The sequence below is a fragment of the Conger conger genome, chromosome 6 (genome assembly GCF_963514075.1).
Source record: "Conger conger chromosome 6, fConCon1.1, whole genome shotgun sequence".
Lineage (NCBI taxonomy): Eukaryota > Metazoa > Chordata > Actinopteri > Anguilliformes > Congridae > Conger > Conger conger.
In genome coordinates, this window is record NC_083765.1 from 60,472,404 (window position 1) to 60,495,609 (window position 23,206).

At 48.7% G+C, this 23,206-nt stretch overlaps 1 protein-coding gene across 2 annotated transcripts in view; it reads left to right on the forward strand.

Moving 5' to 3' along the window:
- The window catches only part of LOC133130802 (unconventional myosin-Ie-like), a 63,627-nt gene that overhangs the window by 37,720 nt on the left and 2,701 nt on the right, over positions 1–23,206 (forward strand). Inside the window, exons 15-27 of one of the 2 annotated variants that reach the window (XM_061245651.1) lie at positions 517–602; positions 2,591–2,672; positions 3,778–3,884; positions 5,580–5,678; positions 6,455–6,599; positions 9,634–9,748; positions 13,875–14,044; positions 14,329–14,474; positions 18,827–18,973; positions 19,386–19,543; positions 20,042–20,125; positions 20,665–20,926; positions 21,750–21,785. In XM_061245651.1, the coding sequence (XP_061101635.1) occupies positions 517–602; positions 2,591–2,672; positions 3,778–3,884; positions 5,580–5,678; positions 6,455–6,599; positions 9,634–9,748; positions 13,875–14,044; positions 14,329–14,474; positions 18,827–18,973; positions 19,386–19,543; positions 20,042–20,125; positions 20,665–20,926; positions 21,750–21,785 (1,637 nt within the window). The remainder of the gene's footprint in view (positions 1–516; positions 603–2,590; positions 2,673–3,777; positions 3,885–5,579; positions 5,679–6,454; positions 6,600–9,633; positions 9,749–13,874; positions 14,045–14,328; positions 14,475–18,826; positions 18,974–19,385; positions 19,544–20,041; positions 20,126–20,664; positions 20,927–21,749; positions 21,786–23,206) is intronic. The other variant, XM_061245652.1, reaches the window with a different exon arrangement.

A 23,206-nucleotide genomic window follows, 5' to 3' on the forward strand; every position in this document is an offset into this window, starting at 1 on the left:
CAGCTTCTAAGGTAATTGAGAGATTGCACACGATGTAGACATCAGGAACCCCTGTGTCACCCAAACATGCACACGCATCTATCAGCACACACACCAGTTGCTAGCTAGTTCTCATTAGCTTTATATTTATGATTTGTGTTTATATTTATTGTATTATATTTAAGTTCTAGTTTTGCGTCGATGACTAACATTTAGCACTTTAGCAATTTTGCATATACTCTGGTATATGCTGGTCTGGGAATTATTTTAGCGTAGTCTAACATTGCTACACTTATGTGTTGTAACAGCATAGAACCTGAACTGAGTGCAGTGAATGGGTCCTTTCAGGACTAAGATGGTAGAGTGAATGTTTTCTCACCGTCAGACTGAAAGCATTGAAAACATGATGCATGTGTTAAAATTTTAGTGCCAGGTCAGGGTTCTTTGTGTTTCGAGGGTAGTTTTGTTGGGAGAAGCGGACGCCTGGGCCACGTTGTGCATTCGGCGTTGTCACTCAAACCCTTTCCTTCGCTGTAGGTGTCCTACGACGCCGAGGGCTTCTGTGAGCGCAATCGGGACGTTCTCTTCACGGACCTGATCGAGCTGATGCAGAGCAGCGAGATGTAAGTGACAGGTTACAGCGTTTCGCACGGCGGGGAGCTGTACTGGTATTTTCTGTTTTTTTTACCCGCTGTACTGAAGCTCCAACTGCACTCCTTATAGACGCCAGCTGCACATAGTGGGGGGGGTGCCTCTCTGTATTACCCATAAAGCCCGTCCTCTCTGCAGCAGGGGAGCGTGTTGGGTCTGGTTTTGTTATGCTCCTTAGATGTGGAGCCCCCCCGGGGTGCAGAATCGTGGCACACGCTGCTCTCGTCTTGCCTAATTCCTGGCCTCTATAGGGCTGGGGCAGCCATCTGTGCAAACAGCCCGCAGGTTCCCCCGTTTGATTGTACCCAGCCTTTGTGGGGCTGGCTGGGGGGCCCACACACACACAGACACACGCACGCCCGTGCGGGCGGGTGAACCGGCGTGGGGCGGGGCCCTCAGTCCTCAGCGGTGACCCTAGCAGAAGGTCATCTATCCTCTTTGTCAAGTTCACTTCCCCCCAATCTGCACTGAGGAATAAAAAGCTTTCTTATTGTGCATCACGCATTGTCAGCCAGCTGCTGGGTTGTCTGCGCACACGCAGAACTGGCTAACACACACGCAAACACACACTCCTCAGAGCTGGCTAACACACACACACACACACACACACACACACACACACGCAAACACACACTCCTCAGAGCTGGCTAACACACACACACACACACACACACACACACGCAAACACACACTCCTCAGAGCTGGCTAACACACACACACACACACACACACACTCATACAGAGCTGGCTAACACACACGCAAACACACACTCCTCAGAGCTGGCTAACACACACACACACACACACACACACACTCCTCAGAGCTGGCTAACACACACACACACACACACACTCATACAGAGCTGGCTAACACACACGCAAACACACACTCCTCAGAGCTGGCTAACACACACACACACACACACTCATACAGAGCTGGCTAACACACACACTCATACAGAGCTGGCTAACACACACACACGCAAACACACACACACACACACACACACACACACTCCTCAGATCTGGCTAACACACACACACTCATACAGAGCTGGCTAACACACACACACACACACACTCCTCAGAGCTGGCTAACACACACACACACACACACACACACACACACACACACACACGCAAACACACACTCCTCAGAGCTGGCTAACACACACACACACACACACACACACTCATACAGAGCTGGCTAACACACACACACACACACACTCCTCAGAGCTGGCTAACACACACACACACACACACACACTCAAACGCCGGTCAGCTCTCCTGCTCCCCTTATAAAAGCATATTTAGGTCAAAATTATGTGTTTTTGTTGAAAGGAATATAATAATTCCTTAATAATGTGTTGAGCTTTGTGATGTTTACTGTTATTTTGTAGCCCTTAGTTATTTAACAGCTACTGCTTACATTTTTAATTGTTTTAGTTAATTTCATGCTGTATTTATGAAATTTGCCAACAGAAATGTTCTTTTAGACGAGAGATGAAATGGCTTCAAAAATATGCTCAGCCTATTGGTCATTGCACAGAGTATGCTGGGAATGTTCACAAGTAAACGCTAGTCAGACCATCGTGAATTCATCTTCGTCGACATCTTTTATCGATGAACGAGCGGAAAGAAAATGTATGAAAGGAATATTTCAGACCCGCAGAAAGTTTTTGTGTTTCACATGCGTCCCACTTAACTATGTAAAAGTTCAAGTTTGGCTGAAAACCACAGCTATCCTGACTACAGCTCAGTTTCCAGTGCTCTGTTGCAGAAAGAATTGTAGCGCTGGGTTTGCATTATGAATTCCAAAGACCAAAGTTTGCTTAAGAAAGCTGTCCAGGGGTGGAAAAAATTGTGGGATCTTTTTAGTTCTGAGAAATCCTCTGAGGTCCTCCACCAGAGAAGCCCCAGAACCCCTCTTCATTTCTCTTTTGTTTCCCTTCGACAGACCGTTCATCCGGGCTTTGTTCCCAGAGAACCTCAACGCTGACAAGAAAGGTCGACCCTCCACGGCAGGGAGCAAAATCAAGGTGCGTCCCGCACTTCAAAAAAACCACAAATAACACGCATTTCCATCTTATACTGAGACTCAAAATAAGACTATATTGCCAGTGAGGTAAGACAGTTTGACTCAAGACAGATTTCAATACATAGGAAGGCTTAGGAATCATAATGCATAGGCTTATGAACAAATACAAAGCTGGCATCGCATCTGTCTGTTAAGGGAGATGTAACGTGCAGGTCATATCCGTCTGTTAAGGGAGATGTAACACGCAGGTCACATCCGTCTGTTAAGGGAGATGTAATGTGCAGGTCACATCCGTCTGTTAAGGGAGATGTAATGTGCAGGTCAGATCCGTCTGTTAAGGGAGATGTAATGTGCAGGTCAGATCCGTCTGTTAAGGGAGATGTAACGCGCAGGTCAGATCTGTCTGTTAAGGGAGATGTAATGTGCAGGTCACATCCGTCTGTTAAGGGAGATGTAGCATTCAGGTCACATCCGTCTGTTAAGGGAGATGTAGCATTCAGGTCACATCCGTCTGTTCAGGGAGAACTTGCAGATCACATCCGCTCATTAGGGGTTAAGACACTTTCTGCGGTGCGTGCTGTCTGGGCCCTCTTTTGTGTGTACAGTGTGTGAATGGCAGGCAGGGTCACCTGGCCTGTCCTTTCCCTGTCTGCCAGGTGCAGCTCGTCTGGTTGGGGAATGAAAGGGTCTTTTACTCTGCTGTTGTTTCAGTTCAGTCTGTATCAAGGGTCAGGCTATCAGCACCAGGGTGTCACTGTCTCACACACGATGAACATCTGTGTGCGAGCTCACTGCTGTTTTCTGCTCTGTACATCAGGGAACGCAGCGATAATATAAGAATCTCAGAAATCTGCTCAAATGAAATATACATTTTTATTTGTCAAACTTTGTTTCTTTGACATTTTATTGAGGTAATCATAATACTTGTAGTAATTATAAGCAAGGTAGCCTAAATATTCATATCTAAAAAAAGTAAGGCTAGAATATTATGCAAGAAATTGTCTATCACCTAAAGCTAAGGGAATTGCATACAGTATAATATTTTTTAAGGGTGTCAGCCATAGATTACCCTCAGGGCTGACAGTATTCTTCTCCTCCCCCTTTAGAGACAGGCGAATGACCTGGTGGGGACCCTGATGAAGTGCACCCCGCACTACATCCGCTGCATCAAGCCCAACGAGACCAAGAAGCCCCGGGACTGGGAGGAGAGCAGGTGAGGGGCAGGGTCGCTGGGAGGAGAGCAGGTGAGGGGCAGGGTCACTGGGAGGAGAGCAGGTGAGGGGCAGGGTCACTGGGAGGAGAGCAGGTGAGGGGCAGGGTCACTGGGAGGAGAGCAGGTGAGGGGCAGGGTCACTGGGAGGAGAGCAGGTGAGGGGCAGGGTCGCTGGGAGGAGAGCAGGTGAGGGGCAGGGTCACTGGGAGGAGAGCAGGTGAGGGGCAGGGTCACTGGGAGGAGAGCAGGTGAGGGGCAGGGCTGCTGGGAGGAGAGCAGGTGAGGGGCAGGGTCACTGGGAGGAGAGCAGGTGAGGGACAGGGTCACTGGGAGGAGAGCAGGTGAGGGGCAGGGTCACTGGGAGGAGAGCAGGTGAGGGGCAGGGTCACTTGGAGGAGAGCAGGTGAGGGGCAGGGTCACTGGGAGGAGAGCAGGTGAGGGGCAGGGTCACTGGGAGGAGAGCAGGTGAGGGGCAGGGTCACTGGGAGGAGAGCAGGTGAGGGGCAGGGTCACTGGGAGGAGAGCAGGTGAGGGACAGGGTCACTGGGAGGAGAGCAGGTGAGGGGCAGGGTCACTGGGAGGAGAGCAGGTGAGGGGCAGGGTCACTTGGAGGAGAGCAGGTGAGGGGCAGGGTCGCTGGGAGGAGAGCAGGTGAGGGGCAGGGTCACTGGGAGGAGAGCAGGTGAGGGGCAGGGTCACTGGGAGTCGCTGACAGATGTTGGGTGATATTGAGGGACGTCAAGACACGGAGAGACATTCGGTGACATTCAGAGAATTTTGGAGACATTTAGAGACATTTAGAGACATTTAGAGACGTCCTTTTCTCCCTTCACTTTGATGCCTCGGGTCTTATGGTCTTCTGGCTGGCTGTGTAATCCTGGCTGGCTGGTACATTCAGCCTCTGATTGGCCTCCAGTGCGGGAGGGAGGGACCTCTCACAGTAGAACCTCTTGAGAGAATGCATGGGGAATAGAAGTCGTTCCTCAAGCTACACCAGTTTCAGGAATTTGAACCCTTTATTCAAAGGAATTGCTGCTTCTAAATTCTTATTAAATAGGCTACTCCATTTTAGTTGCTGTAAACCTTGAGGGAGTATAAATTAACCTGCAATCAAACCAACAGTAATCTGGATTTCAACACAGCAGTCATTGTTTTTTTCTACATTGGCTTTCTGAACTATAAAGCTCCTGCATAGATAAGATATAACCTTTGACCTTTTTTATTAACTATTTCACGTTGTTCTGGTCCTTCTTGTTGTTTTCTTGAGCAATTTCTTGCATTGTTTTCCTGAGTGCTGTGATGTGCTCCTTTGCCTTTTCTAGTATTTCAAAGTGTTTGTTTACATTGGGAAGTGTGACTCATTTCTGACTAATGTTCACCTTTTTGCCTGAGTGATAATGAAGTGCTTTATATTGACATGTTGTAATGGTTTATGATAATTACAGATTCATACCTGTGGTTGTTTGGTCAGGTGGCCAGCATGACTCATTTTAGGGTTTGAGATTGTTATTTAATTTCAAAGGGTCGCTTTTTAGCATGAGAATGGTACTGAAATGGAAGTTCAGTCTTACATTTTGCAGTTTGTGCAATGATTGTCAGGCATCCCTGATGAGCATTTGGGCAATAGGTATAATTACCCCCCTCCCTGCCCCCACACTCTCACCCCATATGTCCCCCTCCCTGTCTGTCTCTCAGAGTGAAGCACCAGGTGGAGTACCTGGGTCTGAAGGAGAACATCCGTGTACGGCGTGCTGGCTACGCCTACAGGAGGGTCTTCCGGAAGTTTCTTAACAGGTAGGAACCTATGAAAACGCTCACTTTCTCTCTCCACCCTCTCCTCCCTCCTCACTTGTACTGTATAAGCCCCCAGTCTCTCTCTCTCTCTCTCTCTCTCTCTGTAATCTCTCCCTCTTTGTTCCCTTCTCTATCTTGCTCTGGATCTCTCTCTCTCTCTCTCAGTCCCCCTGTGGAATGGACAGGTTCTTCATTTTCAGTGGGCAGGGAGGATGTTTGTATTGGCGTGACTGGAGAGGACAGGGTGTGCGCAGGGCCCTGTGGGATGGGGCACTGTGGAGACCTCGAAACAAAGGGACTGGGGTTTGAGCCGGGGGGCTGTGAGACCCCTCTCCCCTGAGGAAGGACAGTCAGGTGTGGCCATTACGGTTACGTTTCAATTATTTAGCTGTCACTTTTCATCCAAAGCGACTTAGTTATTTACGCTAAGCAGGGGCCAATCCCCGCTGGGGCAATGTGAGGTTAAGGGCCTTGCTCAAGAGCCAGCCAACGACTGGTCTTATTGTGGCTACACTGGGGCTTGAGCCACCAACCTTTCAGTTCCCTTAGCCACTAGACTACAGGCTGCCCCAGCCACTACAGGCTGTGGCCACTTCTTTAATCCCCCCACACACAGTATCATAGATGGGAGAGAGTCATGTTTTACAGAATCAAGCAGGGGACACACACACACATACATGCCACGCATATACACACACACACACACTCACACACACACACCACACACACGTGCATACACACATTCTCACACTTACCGCTCACTCTCTCCTCGGCAGGTACGCCATCCTGACGAAGGAGTCGTGGCCGACGTGGCGTGGGGACGAGAAGCAGGGCGTGCTCCACCTGCTGCGCTCGGTCAACATGGAGCAGGACCAGTACCAGCTGGGCCACAGCAAGCTCTTCATCAAGGCCCCCGAATCGGTACGACCCCGCCCTGCCACCGCACACACGCCCTGCAGAACTCCCTCCACCCGCACACGCCCTGCAGAACTCCCTCCACCCGCACACGCCCTGCAGAACTCCCTCCACCCGCACACGCCCTGCAGAACTCCCTCAACCCGCACACGTCCTGCAGAACTCCCTCAACCTGCACACGTCCTGCAGAACTCCCTCAACCTGCACACGTCCTGCAGAGCTCCCTCAACCTGCACACGTCCTGCAGAACTCCCTCATCCTGCACACGTCCTGCAGAACTCCCTCAACCTGCACACGTCCTGCAGAGCTCCCTCAACCTGCACACGCCCTGCAGAATTCCCTCCACCCGCACACGCCCTGCAGAACTACCTCAACCTGCACACGCCCTGCAGAACTCCCTCCACCCGCACACGCCCTGCAGAACTCCCTCCACCCGCACACGTCCTGCAGAACTCCCTCCACCGGCACACATCCTGCAGAGCTCCCTCAACCCGCACACGCCCTGCAGAACTCCCTCACTCCTGTGCCGTATGCTGACCTCAGCAGCCATGTTGCCACGGATACCGTGTCTATTAATCAGCAGGGGTGATGTTCGTTATCGTCAGAAATAGACTGAGAAGGAATGGGGTTATGGTCATCTCAATTGACTGTGTGAAATGAGGGTGATTGAAGTCCTGTGTGTGCATGTTTCTTTGTGAGTAAAAGCGCGTTGAAGTGCAAGAAAGCGGAGGCTCATAGCAGGTTACTGCGACATCGTTTCTTGATGACAGACCCCTCAAATTCAGAAGTTGTTGCCCTTTGCTCGGGGTGATTTCACGTGTGTGCGTGCGGGGGAGGGTGTGTGAGTGTGTGTGTGCGTGCGTGCGGGGGAGGGTGTGTGAGTGCGTGTGCGTGTGTGCGTGTGGGGGAAGGTGTGTGAATCCTCTTGTGTGTGCGTGCGTGCAGGGGAGGGTGTGCAGGTGTGCATGTGTGTGCGTGCAGGGGGAGGGTGTGTGTGTGTGTGTGTGTGTGTGTGTGTGCGTGCGGGGGAGGGTGTGTGAGTGTGTGTGTGTGTGTGTGTGCGTGCGGGGGGAGGGGGTGTGTGTGTGTGTGAGTGTGTGCGTGCAGGGAGGGTGTGTGAGTGTGTGCGTGTGTGTGTGTGCGTGCGGGGGAGGGTGTGTGAGTGCGTGTGTGCCGTTCAGCAGGGCCGTTCACAGCGTCACTGCGGTAAGGAGCCTCGTCCGCCCCACAGAGAGCGTACTTTCCTCGCGCTGCTCATGAAAGCTGTGCTTGTGCCAGGCCTGTGACCTCACGTGTTGACATTTCCACACACCTGAATCGGCCCTTATGACCGAGGATGAACGGGCCTCTCTTCCTCCGCCCCCATCCCCCTCACGCCACAGGGCGGCATGGATATTAAATAAGGGAGGGGCTGGCTAGGAACTGCCAGGCGTCTGAAAACAACCCCCCCCAACCAGCGCCCCCGCCCTGATAAGGCCCTGAAACTGAGTAATTAGTGTGTGTGTGTGACCTGTACAGCTTTCTCCCTTCTGTGCGGTTATATAAGGTAGTCCAGCTTCTTGCCTCGAGCTTCCAGTGATGAAGTGTGCGCAGTTTTTCAAGGTGGATAGCGGGGGGGAAGATGAGAAATGTTTAACGGTTAATTTAGTGTCTGCCAGGAGGGTATCACAGACTCAAAGAAAGTTTAATGGGACAATTTGAGGACGTAGCTGGGTTAACTCTGTATGGAGGTATCCGGTGCAATGGCTGGATTCTGTTAACTCCAGCGGGGACTGACTCAGACGGTTTGGGCCCCCCCCTCCACCCCCACGTCCCTGCTGGGGGGGGCAGTGCCCAGGCCGAGGTGGGCTCATGCCAGCCTGCTTCCGTGCACAAGAGTGGGAGCGGACAGGATGTTTAGTCTTAGAGAGAGCGTGGCGATGTTGTCGTGGTGACGGAGGACAGGAAATGGCAGGGAAATGGGCGGAGCTACTACACCGGACCCGCAGGTTGGTCAGTGGTGTGGGGGGGAGGGGGGTACTACTTGCTTACAGAAGCTGAACAACTATTTTAGTCTTATTGAGACTTATTTTTTGTTAAATAAGACAAAAAATATTGCCAATGAGGTAAAGCAGTTTCACTAATTTCACGATTTGCCAATGGAGTAAGAAAACTTTCACTAGTGAAGTAAACATTACAAACTACAAAACAAACAAATATTTTCTACTTTAGAGAAAAAGGCTTAAGACTAAAAAGCTAGTTAATAATTTTTTATGTAAATGCAAGTCTGTGTATGTCTGTGGTCTGATCTTTAACAGGGTTTTCATAAGGACTGACATTGTCCCCCAGTTTTGTTTTCACCTTGTACATTTCATACTTCTCTGTTTTAGCCATATGTTTTATGCATGGATAATGGAAGCTGTCTTAAACATAAGAGGAAGAAAATAAAAGGATAATACCTGTGCTTAATATTAAATGTATCTAGCATACTCTGTACTGGATGTTAAAAAGAGGGTCTTAGTGCTCCTGGGCCACAGCTTGGCCGCACAGGATGTTTTCTGTAATCAGCTTGTTTATGACAAGATAATGTGATTTTGATTAAAACCCAGAAGGCAGAATCCGGCTGACTGTACAGATGTTAATATTATCATTTTCTGCCCATTAAGTAGAGAAGTGACAAGTTCACTATAGAGGGTGCATATACTTTGTCTGTTTTTTCAAGTTTTGCATCACTGTATTAAGGTATGAGTATTTTGCATCACTGTATTAAGGTGTGAGTATTTTGAATCACTGTATTAAGGTGTGAGTATTTTGCATCACTGTATTAAGGTATGAGTATTTTGCATCACTGTATTAAGGTGTGAGTATTTTGCATCACTGTATTAAGGTATGAGTATTTTGCATCACTCTATTAAGGTATGAGTATTTTGCATCACTGTATTAAGGTATGAGTATTTTGCATCACTGTATTAAGGTGTGAGTATTTTGCATCACTGTATTAAGGTGTGAGTATTTTGCATCACTGTATTAAGGTGTGAGTATTCCTCCTCCCTGCCTGCAGCTGTTCCTGCTGGAGGAGACGAGGGAGAGGAAGTTTGACGGCTACGCCCGGGCCATCCAGAGGGCCTGGAGGAAGTACGTGGCCCGCAAGAAGTACGTCCAGATGAGGGAGCAAGGTGGGTGAAACGAGACACAACGGTGTAGGGCTGTAGTGCTGTAGGGCTGTAGTGCTGTAGGGCTGTAGGGCTGTAGGTCTGTAAGGCTGTAGTGCTGTAGTGCTGTAGGGCTGTAGTGCTGTAGTGCTGTAGTGCTGTAGGGCTGTAGGGCTGTAGGGCTGTAGTGCTGTAGTGCTGTAGGGCTGTAGGTCTGTAAGGCTGTAGTGCTGTAGTGCTGTAGGGCTGTAGTGCTGTAGTGCTGTAGTGCTGTAGTGCCGTAGTGCTGTAGGGCTGTAGGGCTGTAGGGCTGTAGTGCTGTAGGGCTGTAGTGCTGTAGGGCTGTAGGGCTGTAGTACTGTAGGGCTGTAGTACTGTAGGGCTGTAGGGCTGTAGGGCTGTAGTACTGTAGGGCTGTAGTGCTGTAGGGCTGTAGGGCTGTAGTGCTGTAGGGCTGTAGTACTGTAGGGCTGTAGGGCTGTAGGGCTGTAGTGCTGTAGGGCTGTAGTACTGTAGGGCTGTAGTGCTGTAGGGCTGTAGTGCCGTAGTGCTGTAGTACTGTAGTGCTGTAGTGCTGTAGGGCTGTAGTGCTGTAGTACTGTAGTGCTGTAGGGCTGTAGTGCTGTAGGGCTGTAGTGCCGTAGTACTGTAGTGCTGTAGTGCTGTAGTGCTGTAGTACTGTAGTGCTGTAGTGCTGTAGGGCCGTAGTACTGTAGTGCCGTAGGGCTGTAGTGCTGTAGTGCTGTAGTGCTGTAGGGCTGTAGTGCTGTAGTACTGTAGTGCTGTAGTGCTGTAGTGCTGTAGGGCTGTAGTGCTGTAGGGCTGTAGTGCCGTAGTGCTGTAGTACTGTAGTGCTGTAGTACTGTAGTGCTGTAGTGCTGTAGGGCTGTAGTGCTGTAGTACTGTAGTGCTGTAGTGCTGTAGTGCTGTAGGGCTGTAGTGCTGTAGGGCTGTAGTGCCGTAGTGCTGTAGTACTGTAGTGCTGTAGTGCTGTAGGGCTGTAGTGCTGTAGTACTGTAGTGCTGTAGTGCTGTAGGGCCGTAGTACTGTAGTGCCGTAGGGCTGTAGTACTGTAGTGCTGTAGTGCTGTAGGGCTGTAGTACTGTAGTGCTGTAGTGCTGTAGGGCTGTAGTACTGTAGTGCTGTAGTGCTGTAGTGCTGTAGTGCTGTAGTACTGTAGGGCTGTAGGGCTGTAGTGCTGTAGTGCTGTAGTACTGTAGGGCTGTAGTACTGTAGGGCTGTAGGGCTGTAGGGCTGTAGTACTGTAGGCCTGTAGTGCTGTAGGGCTGTAGTGCTGATGTGCTGTAGGGCTGTAGTGCTGTAGGGCTGTAGGGCTGTAGGGCTGTAGTACTGTAGGGCTGTAGGGCTGTAGTACTGTAGGCCTGTAGTGCTGTAGGGCTGTAGGGCTGTAGTACTGTAGGCCTGTAGTGCTGTAGTACTGTAGTACTGTAGGGCTGTAGGGCTGTAGTGCTGATGTGCTGTAGTGCTGTAGTGCTGTAGTACTGTAGTGCTGTAGGGCTGTAGTGCTGTAGGGCTGTAGGGCTGTAGGTCTGTAAGGCTGTAGTGCTGTAGTGCTGTAGGGCTGTAGTGCTGTAGTGCTGTAGTGCTGTAGGGCTGTAGGGCTGTAGGGCTGTAGTGCTGTAGTGCTGTAGGGCTGTAGGTCTGTAAGGCTGTAGTGCTGTAGTGCTGTAGGGCTGTAGTGCTGTAGTGCTGTAGTGCTGTAGTGCCGTAGTGCTGTAGTGCTGTAGGGCTGTAGGGCTGTAGGGCTGTAGTGCTGTAGGGCTGTAGGGCTGTAGTACTGTAGGGCTGTAGTACTGTAGGGCTGTAGGGCTGTAGGGCTGTAGTACTGTAGGGCTGTAGTGCTGTAGGGCTGTAGGGCTGTAGTGCTGTAGGGCTGTAGTACTGTAGGGCTGTAGGGCTGTAGGGCTGTAGGGCTGTAGGGCTGTAGTGCTGTAGGGCTGTAGTACTGTAGGGCTGTAGTGCTGTAGGGCTGTAGTGCCGTAGTGCTGTAGTACTGTAGTGCTGTAGTGCTGTAGGGCTGTAGTGCTGTAGTACTGTAGTGCTGTAGGGCTGTAGTGCTGTAGGGCTGTAGTGCCGTAGTGCTGTAGTACTGTAGTGCTGTAGTGCTGTAGTGCTGTAGTACTGTAGTGCTGTAGTGCTGTAGGGCCGTAGTACTGTAGTGCCGTAGGGCTGTAGTGCTGTAGTGCTGTAGTGCTGTAGGGCTGTAGTGCTGTAGTACTGTAGTGCTGTAGTGCTGTAGTGCTGTAGGGCTGTAGTGCTGTAGGGCTGTAGTGCCGTAGTGCTGTAGTACTGTAGTGCTGTAGTACTGTAGTGCTGTAGTGCTGTAGGGCTGTAGTGCTGTAGTACTGTAGTGCTGTAGTGCTGTAGTGCTGTAGGGCTGTAGTGCTGTAGGGCTGTAGTGCCGTAGTGCTGTAGTACTGTAGTGCTGTAGTGCTGTAGGGCTGTAGTGCTGTAGTACTGTAGTGCTGTAGTGCTGTAGGGCCGTAGTACTGTAGTGCCGTAGGGCTGTAGTACTGTAGTGCTGTAGTGCTGTAGGGCTGTAGTACTGTAGTGCTGTAGTGCTGTAGGGCTGTAGTACTGTAGTGCTGTAGGGCTGTAGTGCTGTAGTGCTGTAGTACTGTAGGGCTGTAGGGCTGTAGTGCTGTAGTGCTGTAGTACTGTAGGGCTGTAGTACTGTAGGGCTGTAGGGCTGTAGGGCTGTAGTACTGTAGGCCTGTAGTGCTGTAGGGCTGTAGTGCTGATGTGCTGTAGGGCTGTAGTGCTGTAGGGCTGTAGGGCTGTAGGGCTGTAGTACTGTAGGGCTGTAGGGCTGTAGTACTGTAGGGCTGTAGGGCTGTAGTACTGTAGGCCTGTAGTGCTGTAGGGCTGTAGGGCTGTAGTACTGTAGGCCTGTAGTGCTGTAGTACTGTAGTACTGTAGGGCTGTAGGGCTGTAGTGCTGATGTGCTGTAGTGCTGTAGTGCTGTAGTACTGTAGTACTGTAGGGCTGTAGGGCTGTAGTGCTGATGTGCTGTAGGGCTGGAGTGCTGATGTGCTGTAGTGCTGTAGGGCTGTAGGGCTGTAGGGCTGTAGTGCTGTAGTACTGTAGTGCTGATGTGCTGTAGGGCTGTAGTGCTGTAGTACTGTAGTGCTGATGTGCTGTAGTGCTGATGTGCTGTAGGGCTGTAGTGCTATAGGGCTGTAGGGCTGTAGGGCTGTAGTTCTGTAGGGCTGTAGTGCTGTAGGGCTGATGTGCTGTAGTGCTGATGTGCTGTAGTGCTGTAGGGCTGATGTGCTGTAGTGCTGATGTGCTGTAGGGCTGTAGTGCTATAGGGCTGTAGGGCTGTAGGGCTGTAGTTCTGTAGGGCTGTAGTGCTGTAGGGCTGATGTGCTGTAGTGCTGATGTGCTGTAGTGCTGTAGGGCTGTAGTGCTGATGTGCTGTAGTGCTGTAGTGCTGTAGGGCTGTAGTGCTGATGTGCTGTAGTGCTGTAGTGCTGTAGGGCTGTAGTGCTGATGTGCTGTAGTGCTGTAGTGCTGTAGGGCTGATGTGCTGTAGGGCTGTAGGGCTGTAGGGCTGATGTGCAGAAAGGGGATGTGTTGTGGTTCAGCTTCTCTTTTCTAGAGAAATTAATGTTCTTAATCTGTCCCGCTTCGTTGGAAATGTCAAACATCTGTCTCTCCCTCTGAGTTGTCATGTGTGTCCCAGACCTGGGTTCAAATACTATTTCGTTTTGGATTCTAATACTTTTCTGTGCTGTCTTGATATTGCCTGGTGGATTTGAGCCTGCAAGGAGGAACAGATGGGTGGGGATAATTAAATTTGTTCCAATACACCAGGCAAGCTTCATAAAACGCAGAAAAGTATTTGAATCCAAAGCAAATGCACAGCAAAAAAAAAAAGTCTTATATTTAGACTTATAATATTATTTCTATTACTCTTTTGCTTAATAAGACTGCAAATGAGGTGAGAAATGGTCACTTGTCAAGGAAACTTAAAACAATGTTCTACTTTCTACTGTAAAAGTCTCATTAGACTAAAAACGCTTCTTAAGACGTGAGATTTTTTGCAGTGTGGTATTTGAACCCAGGCCTGGTGTATCCCCCGCGCTGACTTTGCGGTCTTGTTTTCTGTTGAATCGCGGCCCTCCAGCCTCCGACCTGCTGGTGAACAGGAAGGAGCGGCGGAAGCACAGCCTGAACAGGAACTTTGTGGGAGACTACCTGGGCATGGACGACCGGCCCGAGCTCCGCCAGTTCCTGGCCAAGAGGGAGAAGATCGACTTCGCCGACAAAGTCACCAAATACGACCGCCGATTCAAGGTGGGGCAGCCTGTAGCCCAGCGGAAAGCTGGTGGGCCAAGCCACAGTATGGCCACAATAAGATTAGTGTAGCTGTCGCTCCCATCTCTCTTTCACTCCCATCTCTCTTTCACTCCCATCTCTCTTTCACTCCCATCTCTCTTTCACTCCCATCTCTCTTTCCCACTCTCAGCTTTCTCATTCACTCTCAGTTCTCTTTCCCTCTCACTCATTCACTCACTCTCTCGCTCGTTTTGACTTTTAAAAAATTTTCTCTCTCTCTCTCTCTCTCTCTCTGTGTCCAGAGCATAAAGAGAGACCTGATCCTGACGCCAAAGTGTGTGTACCTGATTGGGCGTGAGAAGGTGAAGCAGGGCCCAGATCGAGGTCAGGTGATGGAAGTCATGAAGCGAAGGATTGAGGTGGAGAAGATTTTGGCCGTGTCTCTAAGGTAATTGGGAGAGGCTTTACCTTTACCTTACAGTGCTGTGCAAAGTCTTAGGCACATACAAATTGGGAGAGGCTTTAGCTATACCTTACAGTGCTGTGCAAAGTCTTAGGCACATACAAATTCTGCTTTCAAAAATAATGAAATGCACAGTTTTAAATATCAAAACAGTTGAAGAGCTGTGAACAGTTAAAAGCTTAATCACCCAGTGACCACCCAGTTTTATAAGATATAGGTTCTTCCAAACATGCAGTATCTTGCCCCACTTTCGCTGACTTGCTTGCTTTGGGCTTGCTTCGGGCTCTCCAGGTAATCCCAGGCAGCCTTTTTAGTTCTAAGACTTATAAAGTCCACATGCTATGGGCAATATATGCGACTTTAGTAGTGATAGTTTAAATCACAACACCTGATATTATTAAGTGACACATTGTGCAAAAGCAGGTTTATCAAAACTGGAAAATATAATGTGTCTCGCTGTACTGTCTGGAAATGGGGTGGATGGGCATGGCCCCGGTCTCCTCGGAGGTCTCTCTCCGGCTGGGGCACGCCCTTCCCGGAGGTCTCTCTCCGGCTGGGGCACGCCCTTCCCGGAGGTCTCTCTCCGGCTGGGGCACGCCCTTCCCGGAGGTCTCTCTCCGGCTGGGGCACGCCCTTCCCGGAGGTCTCTCTCCAGCTGGGGCACGCCCTTCCCGGAGGTCTCTCTCCGGCTGGGGCACGCCCTTCCCGGAGGTCTCTCTCCGGCTGGGGCACGCCCTTCCCGTTCCTGTTCGACGTGAGAGAGCAAGCTTTCCGGGGAGAAAGTGGTGTTGAGGTCTGATGAGCCGCCGTGCATCTGACTGCCCTGACCCACAGCACCAGACCTTCTGCCCTGCGCCTAGCGGAGCATAATGAGAAACACACAGGCCAGGCTAACTGCCCAAATCCACAGGGCGACTTCAAACGTCCCCGCTCCAGGTTTAGATCCTGCGTTTCTCCTTTAATGTCACGCGTGATGTTGCGCACATCTGCGAAACATTCAGAACCCTGCTCGTATACGAACACCAGCTCCTCCACGCAAAAGTCAAAGGGTTTATATATAGATGAAGAGGGTGGCTAACGGCACTGAAATGCAAAATTTTCTCTAATTTTACCCCTTTTTATCTGACCCTCGGTCATGGAAAGATTCATGGCTCGTGCTTGCTAGTTTTTTCCTTTTATCTCCCTTTTATCTCTCCCTGGAATGCTGTCTGGAGGGGTCTGTCAGGAGGCCATGAGTCCAGGCACCATGTACACTTAACAGGATTTGATATGAACCTGTGTTTGACAGTTTATTATTGGCTGCTGAGATATTGAGCTGGGTGCTCATAGTAAGAGGAATGTGGGACAGTTTGTGAGGTTTGCTGATGGAGAAACTGGAAATGGTTTGAGCTTTTGGCGTGAAACAAGTTTTGCTGGTCTTCCTGGCCTCCCTCCAAAAACTGATTGTCTTAATAAGCATTTTAGTCTTGCAATGAGAGCATAGTAAGCTTTCATTTTAGTCTTGTAGGGGTGACATTGGCTCAGGAGGTATGAACATGTCGTCTGGCAGTCGGAGGGTTGCCGGTTCGATCCTACCCTGGGTGTGTCAAAGTGTCCCTGAGCAAGACACCTAACCCCCAATTGCTCCTGACAAGCTGGTTGGTGCCTTGCATGGCAGCCAATTGCCGTTGGTGTGTGAGTGTGTGTGTGAATGGGTGAATGAGAAGTATCAATTGTACAGCGCTTTGGATAAAGGCGCTACATAAATGCCAACCATTTACCATTTACTTAAGATCTTTTTTTTCTTTAGAAAATATTACCTTGTTTAATGTTTAATGTTTTTTTTTATTTTACTTTAATGTAATTTTCTCATTTGTTTGGCAAATCTCAAATTGTTTTACCATATTTACTTTTTCTAGCAAATATTACAAATATAAGACTCAATATCAGACTAAAATAATTTTTTGAGTGTTTGGAGTGCTCTGTGACTGTAGAGCTGAGATGTGGGTGTTTTGGAGTGCTCTGTGTAGAGCTGAGATGTGGGTGTTTTGGAGTGCTCTGTGTAGAGCTGGGGTGTGGGTGTTTTGGAGTGCTCTGTGATTGTAGAGCTGAGATGTGGGTGTTTTGGAGTGTTCTGTGAATGTAGAGCTGAGATGTGGGTGTTTTGGTGTGCTCTGTGAATGTAGAGCTGAGATGTGGGTGTTTTGGAGTGCTCTGTGACTAGAGCTGAGATGTGGGTGTTTTGGAGTGCTCTGTGACTAGAGCTGAGATGTGGGTGTTTTGGAGTGCTCTGTGTAGAGCTGAGATGTGGGTGTTTTGGAGTGCTCTGTGTAGAGCTGAGGTGTGGGTGTTTTGGAGTGCTCTGTGACTGTAGAGCTGAGGTGTGGGTGTTTTGGAGTGCTCTGTGTAGAGCTGAGATGTGGGTGTTTTGGAGTGCTCTGTGTAGAGCTGAGATGTGGGTGTTTTGGAGTGCTCTGTGTAGAGCTGGGGTGTGGGTGTTTTGGAGTGCTCTGTGTAGAGCTGGGGTGTGGGTGTTTTGGAGTGCTCTGTGTAGAGCTGGGGTGTGGGTGTTTTGGAGTGCTCTGTGTAGAGCTGGGGTGTGGGTGTTTTGGAGTGCTCTGTGTAGAGCTGGGGTGTGGGTGTTTTGGAGTGCTCTGTGTAGAGCTGGGGTGTGGGTGTTTTGGAGTGCTCTGTGTAGAGCTGGGGTGTGGGTGTTTTGGAGTGCTCTGTGTAGAGCTGGGGTGTGGGTGTTTTGGAGTGCTCTGTGTAGAGCTGGGGTGTGGGTGTTTTGGAGTGCTCTGTGTAGAGCTGGGGTGTGGGTGTTTTGGAGTGCTCTGTGTAGAGCTGGGGTGTGGGTGTTTTGGAGTGCTCTGTGTAGAGCTGGGGTGTGGGTGTTTTGGAGTGCTCTGTGTAGAGCTGGGGTGTGGGTGTTTTGGAGTGCTCTGTGTAGAGCTGGAGTGTGGGTGGGTAACTCAAACCAGGTGGTGCCTGTGAGGCAAGCTGCGGTTGTAAAAAGCTCATTAAAAAAGACTTCAGTTTATTTGGGAAGCAGTGCGTTGCTGTTTGCTTTGCTTCCGCTCTTCAACTGAGTTCAATTTTATTTGTATAGCACTTTTTAAACACCATGTTAGAGCCCCAAAATAGCAAGTACAGGAGATAGAAAAACCTCCAAAACTCCAAAAACGGACCCCGGCTATAGAGGGGGAGCCCATCCTCCACTGGCCAGCAAGGTGTAAAAGTAGGATGGATAAAGCAGAAATGTAGTAAGAAATTTCAAATGGGTTGAAGTGGTTAGTTTAAATTAAATTACAACTGGCTGGAAAAATGATGGAAAGTATAGTGAGCCGTTTAGAGGGGCAAGGTGGTGCAATTGGATCTCCAGGATATCATGAGGGTAGGATATACTCTTCACTTCAATGGCTGTTAAATTAAATGATTATGTAACTTGAATGTTGCTTCGTACTGTGACATTCAGACGCACAGTGACCCACTCACTCACAGACACAGACACAGACAAACAAGAGAGACAGGCAGGCAGGCAGACAGACAGACAGACACAAAGAGACAGAGTGACAGACTGTCACTCTGTGTCTGTCTGTCACTCTGTCACTCTGTCACTCAGACACAGAGTGACAGACAGACACAGCGTGACAGAGTGACGTGTTGTAGTGTAGATTTGCACTACACTTCCACTGTGGCAGCTAGCTGCACTCTCCCCCCAACCGTAGGAGCTGCAAGACATTTTCCAGAGCGCTCCGTCCTTTTGCATGTTGTTTACATGCTGTCCTTACATGCTGTCCTGCGTCTGTGACTCTGCGGTTTCCCTGGCAACCACAGGGAGAGATGTCCTTGAACAATAGGCAAGGGCAGATGACCTCACACACTGCAAAAAAACAAAAAATAACTACAAGTATCGTAGTCTTATATTGAGACCTAAAATCTTATTTCTTTTACTTCTTTGCTAAATAAGATTAAAATATTGCCAATGAGGTGAGACAGTTTGACTTAGTTCAAGATTGGCCAATTGAAGAAGAAAACCTCACTTCACAAGCATATCTCATCTCAATATTTGGCAATGGACTAAGATATTTACCTTAAAACGAGCTAATATTAAACTTGAAAAAAGGCTTGTTAAGACTGTCACGTTTTGCAGTGTTCCGTTAGATTCAATGGCTTGTTATACATATTGCTGTATTGCACACATCCTCTGTTTTACCTTCCTGCATTCCGAAATGGCTGTGTTCATCGCTCCTGTTTGCTTATTGATGGGAAAAGGTTACGACAAGACTAAAACGCTTGTTAAGACGGTGGCTTTTTGCAGGGCGTCCTCTGACTCCCCCTCCTCCTCTGTCTCGCAGCACCATGCAGGACGACTTCCTCATCCTGCACGAGCAGGAGTACGACAGCCTGCTGGAGTGCATGTTCAAGACCGAGTTCATTAGCCTGCTCGCCCGCCGCTACGAGGAGAAGACCCAGCGGAAGCTGCCGCTAAAGTTCGGCACGACGTGAGTAAACAGACTCGCTACCAAAGTACCAAGGCACATGTATACACTAAGAGGCCCTTTTCAAGGGCAGTTAACATTGCTACATCTTTGCTGAAGCAATCAGGTTAAGTGGCTAAGATGCTTGCCTGGGACCTGGAAGGTTGGTGGTTCAAGACCTAGTGCAGCCACAATACGTTTAGTGTAGCTGTTGGGCCCTGTGGGGTTATGCAACATAACATAACCCCACATTGCTCCAGGAGGATTGGCCCTTGGTAAGTCTAATCAACAGTAATCAAGCATCAGTTAAATAACTAATGTAATGAATGCCTAAATACCTCAACTGCAGAATGGCCCTGCCTGAGAATCAACTCCAGGTATGAGGCCAGCTTGCCACGGTTTGGCAGGTGTTTATGTTCATCTGCCCCCCACATAGGCTTGACCTGAAGCTGAAGAAGGAGAGCTGGGGCCCCTGGAGTGCGGGGGGGTCCCGGCAGGTCCAGTTCGTCGCCGGACACGGAGACCAGGCCCTATTGCGACCCTCAAACAAGGCCCTGCAGGTCAGCATCGGACCCGGCCTGCCCAAGAACACACGTAAGTCTCCAACGGCCCACTCCCTCTCCACCTCAGCTGTGTGGTGAGCATTCTGGCTCAAAATGGCCGCCATTTACCCAGGTGGGTGCTGCACATTGGTGGTGGATGAGGAGAGTTTCCCCCTCCTCACTCTAAAGCTCATTGAGTATGAGAAAAGCGCTATATAAATTATATTTATTAATTATTATTCTTATTACTGAGGCAGCCTGTCCAAACAAAAACACCAATGGAAATGATAATATGGAAATGCTACACCCATCTCATTTCAAATTCAAATGTAGCGTTATTACTACCATGGCTGGAAGCCATTTTGAAACCAGACTCAAAGATAAAGGGCTGGGTGCGGGCAGTGGTAGAAACCATATTTAGTTGCCCTACCCTGCAGAGACTACAGGTGAGTTTATCAAATATAAATTGAAAGGATGAGGTGTTTCTTGACTGGATTTGCTGTGCTGAATGTTTGTAAGGAACTGCTGAAACGTTTGGTCCCTGGTCTAGGTCCCACTAAAAAGAGTGTGACTCAGGGCCACTCCAGGCAGTCGAGGGGCCGCCAACCCTCACGCACGGCCCCTGGGCCCCCAGGTAAGGATCCTTATTGGCCCTTTTCCTCACTACAACAATAAATAAATAAAAGCATTTTTAGTCTTTTTTTCTTTTGCTTTTTTGCTAAATAAGAGGGAAGTATTGCCAATGGGGTTAGTTTGTTTGACTCGTTCACTTTTTGCAATGTACACATTTTCAATTCAAACGAGATTGCAATAAACTGCAGAACATTTCTGAGCATCACATCAGATGTGTTTTGCCAAAAGCAACTTAAAAAAGCATATTTCACATAGTAAGTAAACACCACTGGAGATTGAGAGATTGAGGGAAGGTTACACTCATGAGTTCCACCATCGAGTTCTCTACCTCAAGACTTGCAGGAAATGAGAGAAGTGTGAGTTTGTTTAAAAAAAACAAAAGTCTGAAAACATATTTAATTATTACCTCTGTTCTGTAGTATACTGGCATAAAATACTCACTTATTTGATAGTTTTGAAGAACTCATATCATGTTTTTTGTTGATTGCTTTATTTGAAGAATAGGTTGCTCAGTCTTCCAATTATGTGTTCTTTAAACAGGTGCCCACCAGAATGGTGGGCTTAAAAACAGCACTCACGCAGTCAACCAGAGGAACGCTTCACAGCAGCAGGCCAATCAGAGGACACAGCCGGCCAATCAGAGGCCACAGCCAGCCAATCAGAGGCCACCGCCAGCCAGTGCGACCCGCCCCTTCCTTCCCCCTGCCAACACTGTCAACCAATCAAAGGACAAGGACAGGAGCAGCAGCAAGACGCAGCAGAACCTGGACTTCCTGAAGGTTCCTGACCGAGGTGCTGCTGGGTGAGTTAGCAGAGCCTGCTGCAGCACACACTGATGACTGTAATGTCTCACCACGCACACACGCAGAAATACACACACACACACACACACACACACACACACACGCAGAAACACACACACGCTGAAATACACACACACACACACACGCAGAAACACACACGCTGAAATACACACACACACACACTCACACCCAGAAACACACACACACAGAAACAAACACACACACTGAAATACACACACAGAAACAAACACACATACACACACACACACTCACACCCAGAAACACACACACAGAACCAAACACACATGCTGAAATACACACACAGAAACAAACACACACGCTGAAATACACACACAGAAACAAACACACACACACACACACACTCACACCCAGAAACACACACACACAGAAACAAACACACACGCTGAAATACACACACAGAAACACACACACACACTCATACACAGACACACACACAGAAACAAACACACACACACATGCTGAAATACACACACAGAAACAAACACACACACACTCATACACAGACACACACACAGAAACAAACACACACACACACACGCTGAAATACACACACAGAAACACACACGCATAAACACACATGCCACATGTTTACACACAGAGAAACGCATACAGACACACATACACGCACACTCTCCCCGTCTCTCTCTCTCACGCGCGTACACACACACACACAGCTGGCAGTATCCCTACAACACAGTCAGGGGGTCATATACACGACGTCATGGTCGCAGGCTGTGTGTTCAGCAGTGAGTGTAACTGGGTTGATGTGTTCCTTTATAGTAAAGAAGCTGGAGCGCCCACATCAAATGGAGGAATGTGAGTCTCTGAGTGTGGCTGCTGTGTTGGGTGGTGGTTTAGTCCTGGCCCTGTTTCAACTCACTGGCATGTTAGAGACAATCTCTCACTAGCAGCTCTCATTCTGCTTCTCCTATTCTTCTTGTCTAACAGCTTTCAGAGAACCAAAATAATGATTTTTACACGGTCCTCTAATCAAACCCGAATCTCCTAAAGAAATAGTGAGAGGTTTTTCTCTGTGAGTGTGTTTAGGCAGTAGAATGGCAATTGCTATTAGTGTTTATACTGTAATTCTTGTTACTCCAAGCTTCTATAAAGGTCTTGTGGCAAGAAGTGCCCTACTAAATAATTATATTTATGCTGTAACGTTTTTTTGGGGTATCAAGAAGATCAGTCTGGCTTCAGAACACTGCGCTGTTGGTTGTTTTATTTTTCCACTCTGTTGGATCAAAAAGTACTTATTGCTGGCCTTGACGCAGTTGGGAAATATTACACTGACCATTCTTCTTCTGGTGATTTCTCTGGTTTGTGTGTTTGCGTCTTGGTGGTTACTAACTTGGGAATTCCATCATGATTGTTGCCCCACCCACAACAGAAAAGTTCCATTTAATTATCTTTTGTACTGAGGAATTACAATTTCAGAGAGCTTTATTCTCCTCTAAAAACTGTAATTATTCTTTTTTAGGAAGACAAAATTATTATAGACTTTTGTTACACTGCCATCTGGTGGTGCGTGTAGTAGCAAACAACTGCTTGAGGTTCACACACAGTGTGTGAAGTGATTTCACACTGAATCAGACCTAGATCAAATATGTAAGTGTTTTGGATTCAAATACTTTTCTGTGCTCAATTGATTTTGCCTGGTGTACTTGAGCCAACAAAGAGGAACAGAAGGTGGGGTTTTCCCTGAGAGTATTTCATTGGTTCCAGTACACCAGTACAAGCTCAGTAATGCGTAAAAAGTAAAAAAAGGTATTTGTATCCGAAACAATTCCGTACTTGACCCTGATTCGGTGTGAAATCACTTCACACACCCTGAAAACAAACATCCAAAGCGTCTCACAGGTATTCCACGCATGTCACTGAAAAGATGTCAATTGTTGCCGCAGTTCACATCTCAGTGCCGTGTTACAGTGCCCCAGCCATCATTGTTTCTTCACAGCCTTTCTCTGAGAAGCACAATCATGGAGATGCTGTCCTAATGCCTAACCCCAGAGCCTTGTAGCACAACAGGACTGTGTAATGAAAGGGAAGGGGCTCATTCCCATTATTTCTCACCTCCTATCTCCTTGTTCCTCGCCTGACCTGGAAAACAATCGAGGTCCGCCCTCATTAAGGAAATTCCAGCCTGTTAAGTGTTCTTTCTAGAACCTAGAAGTCAGGTGCTAGGAGGCGATGATTTCTTGAGCAAGAAAACATGAGCGCAAGTATTTTTTCAGAAG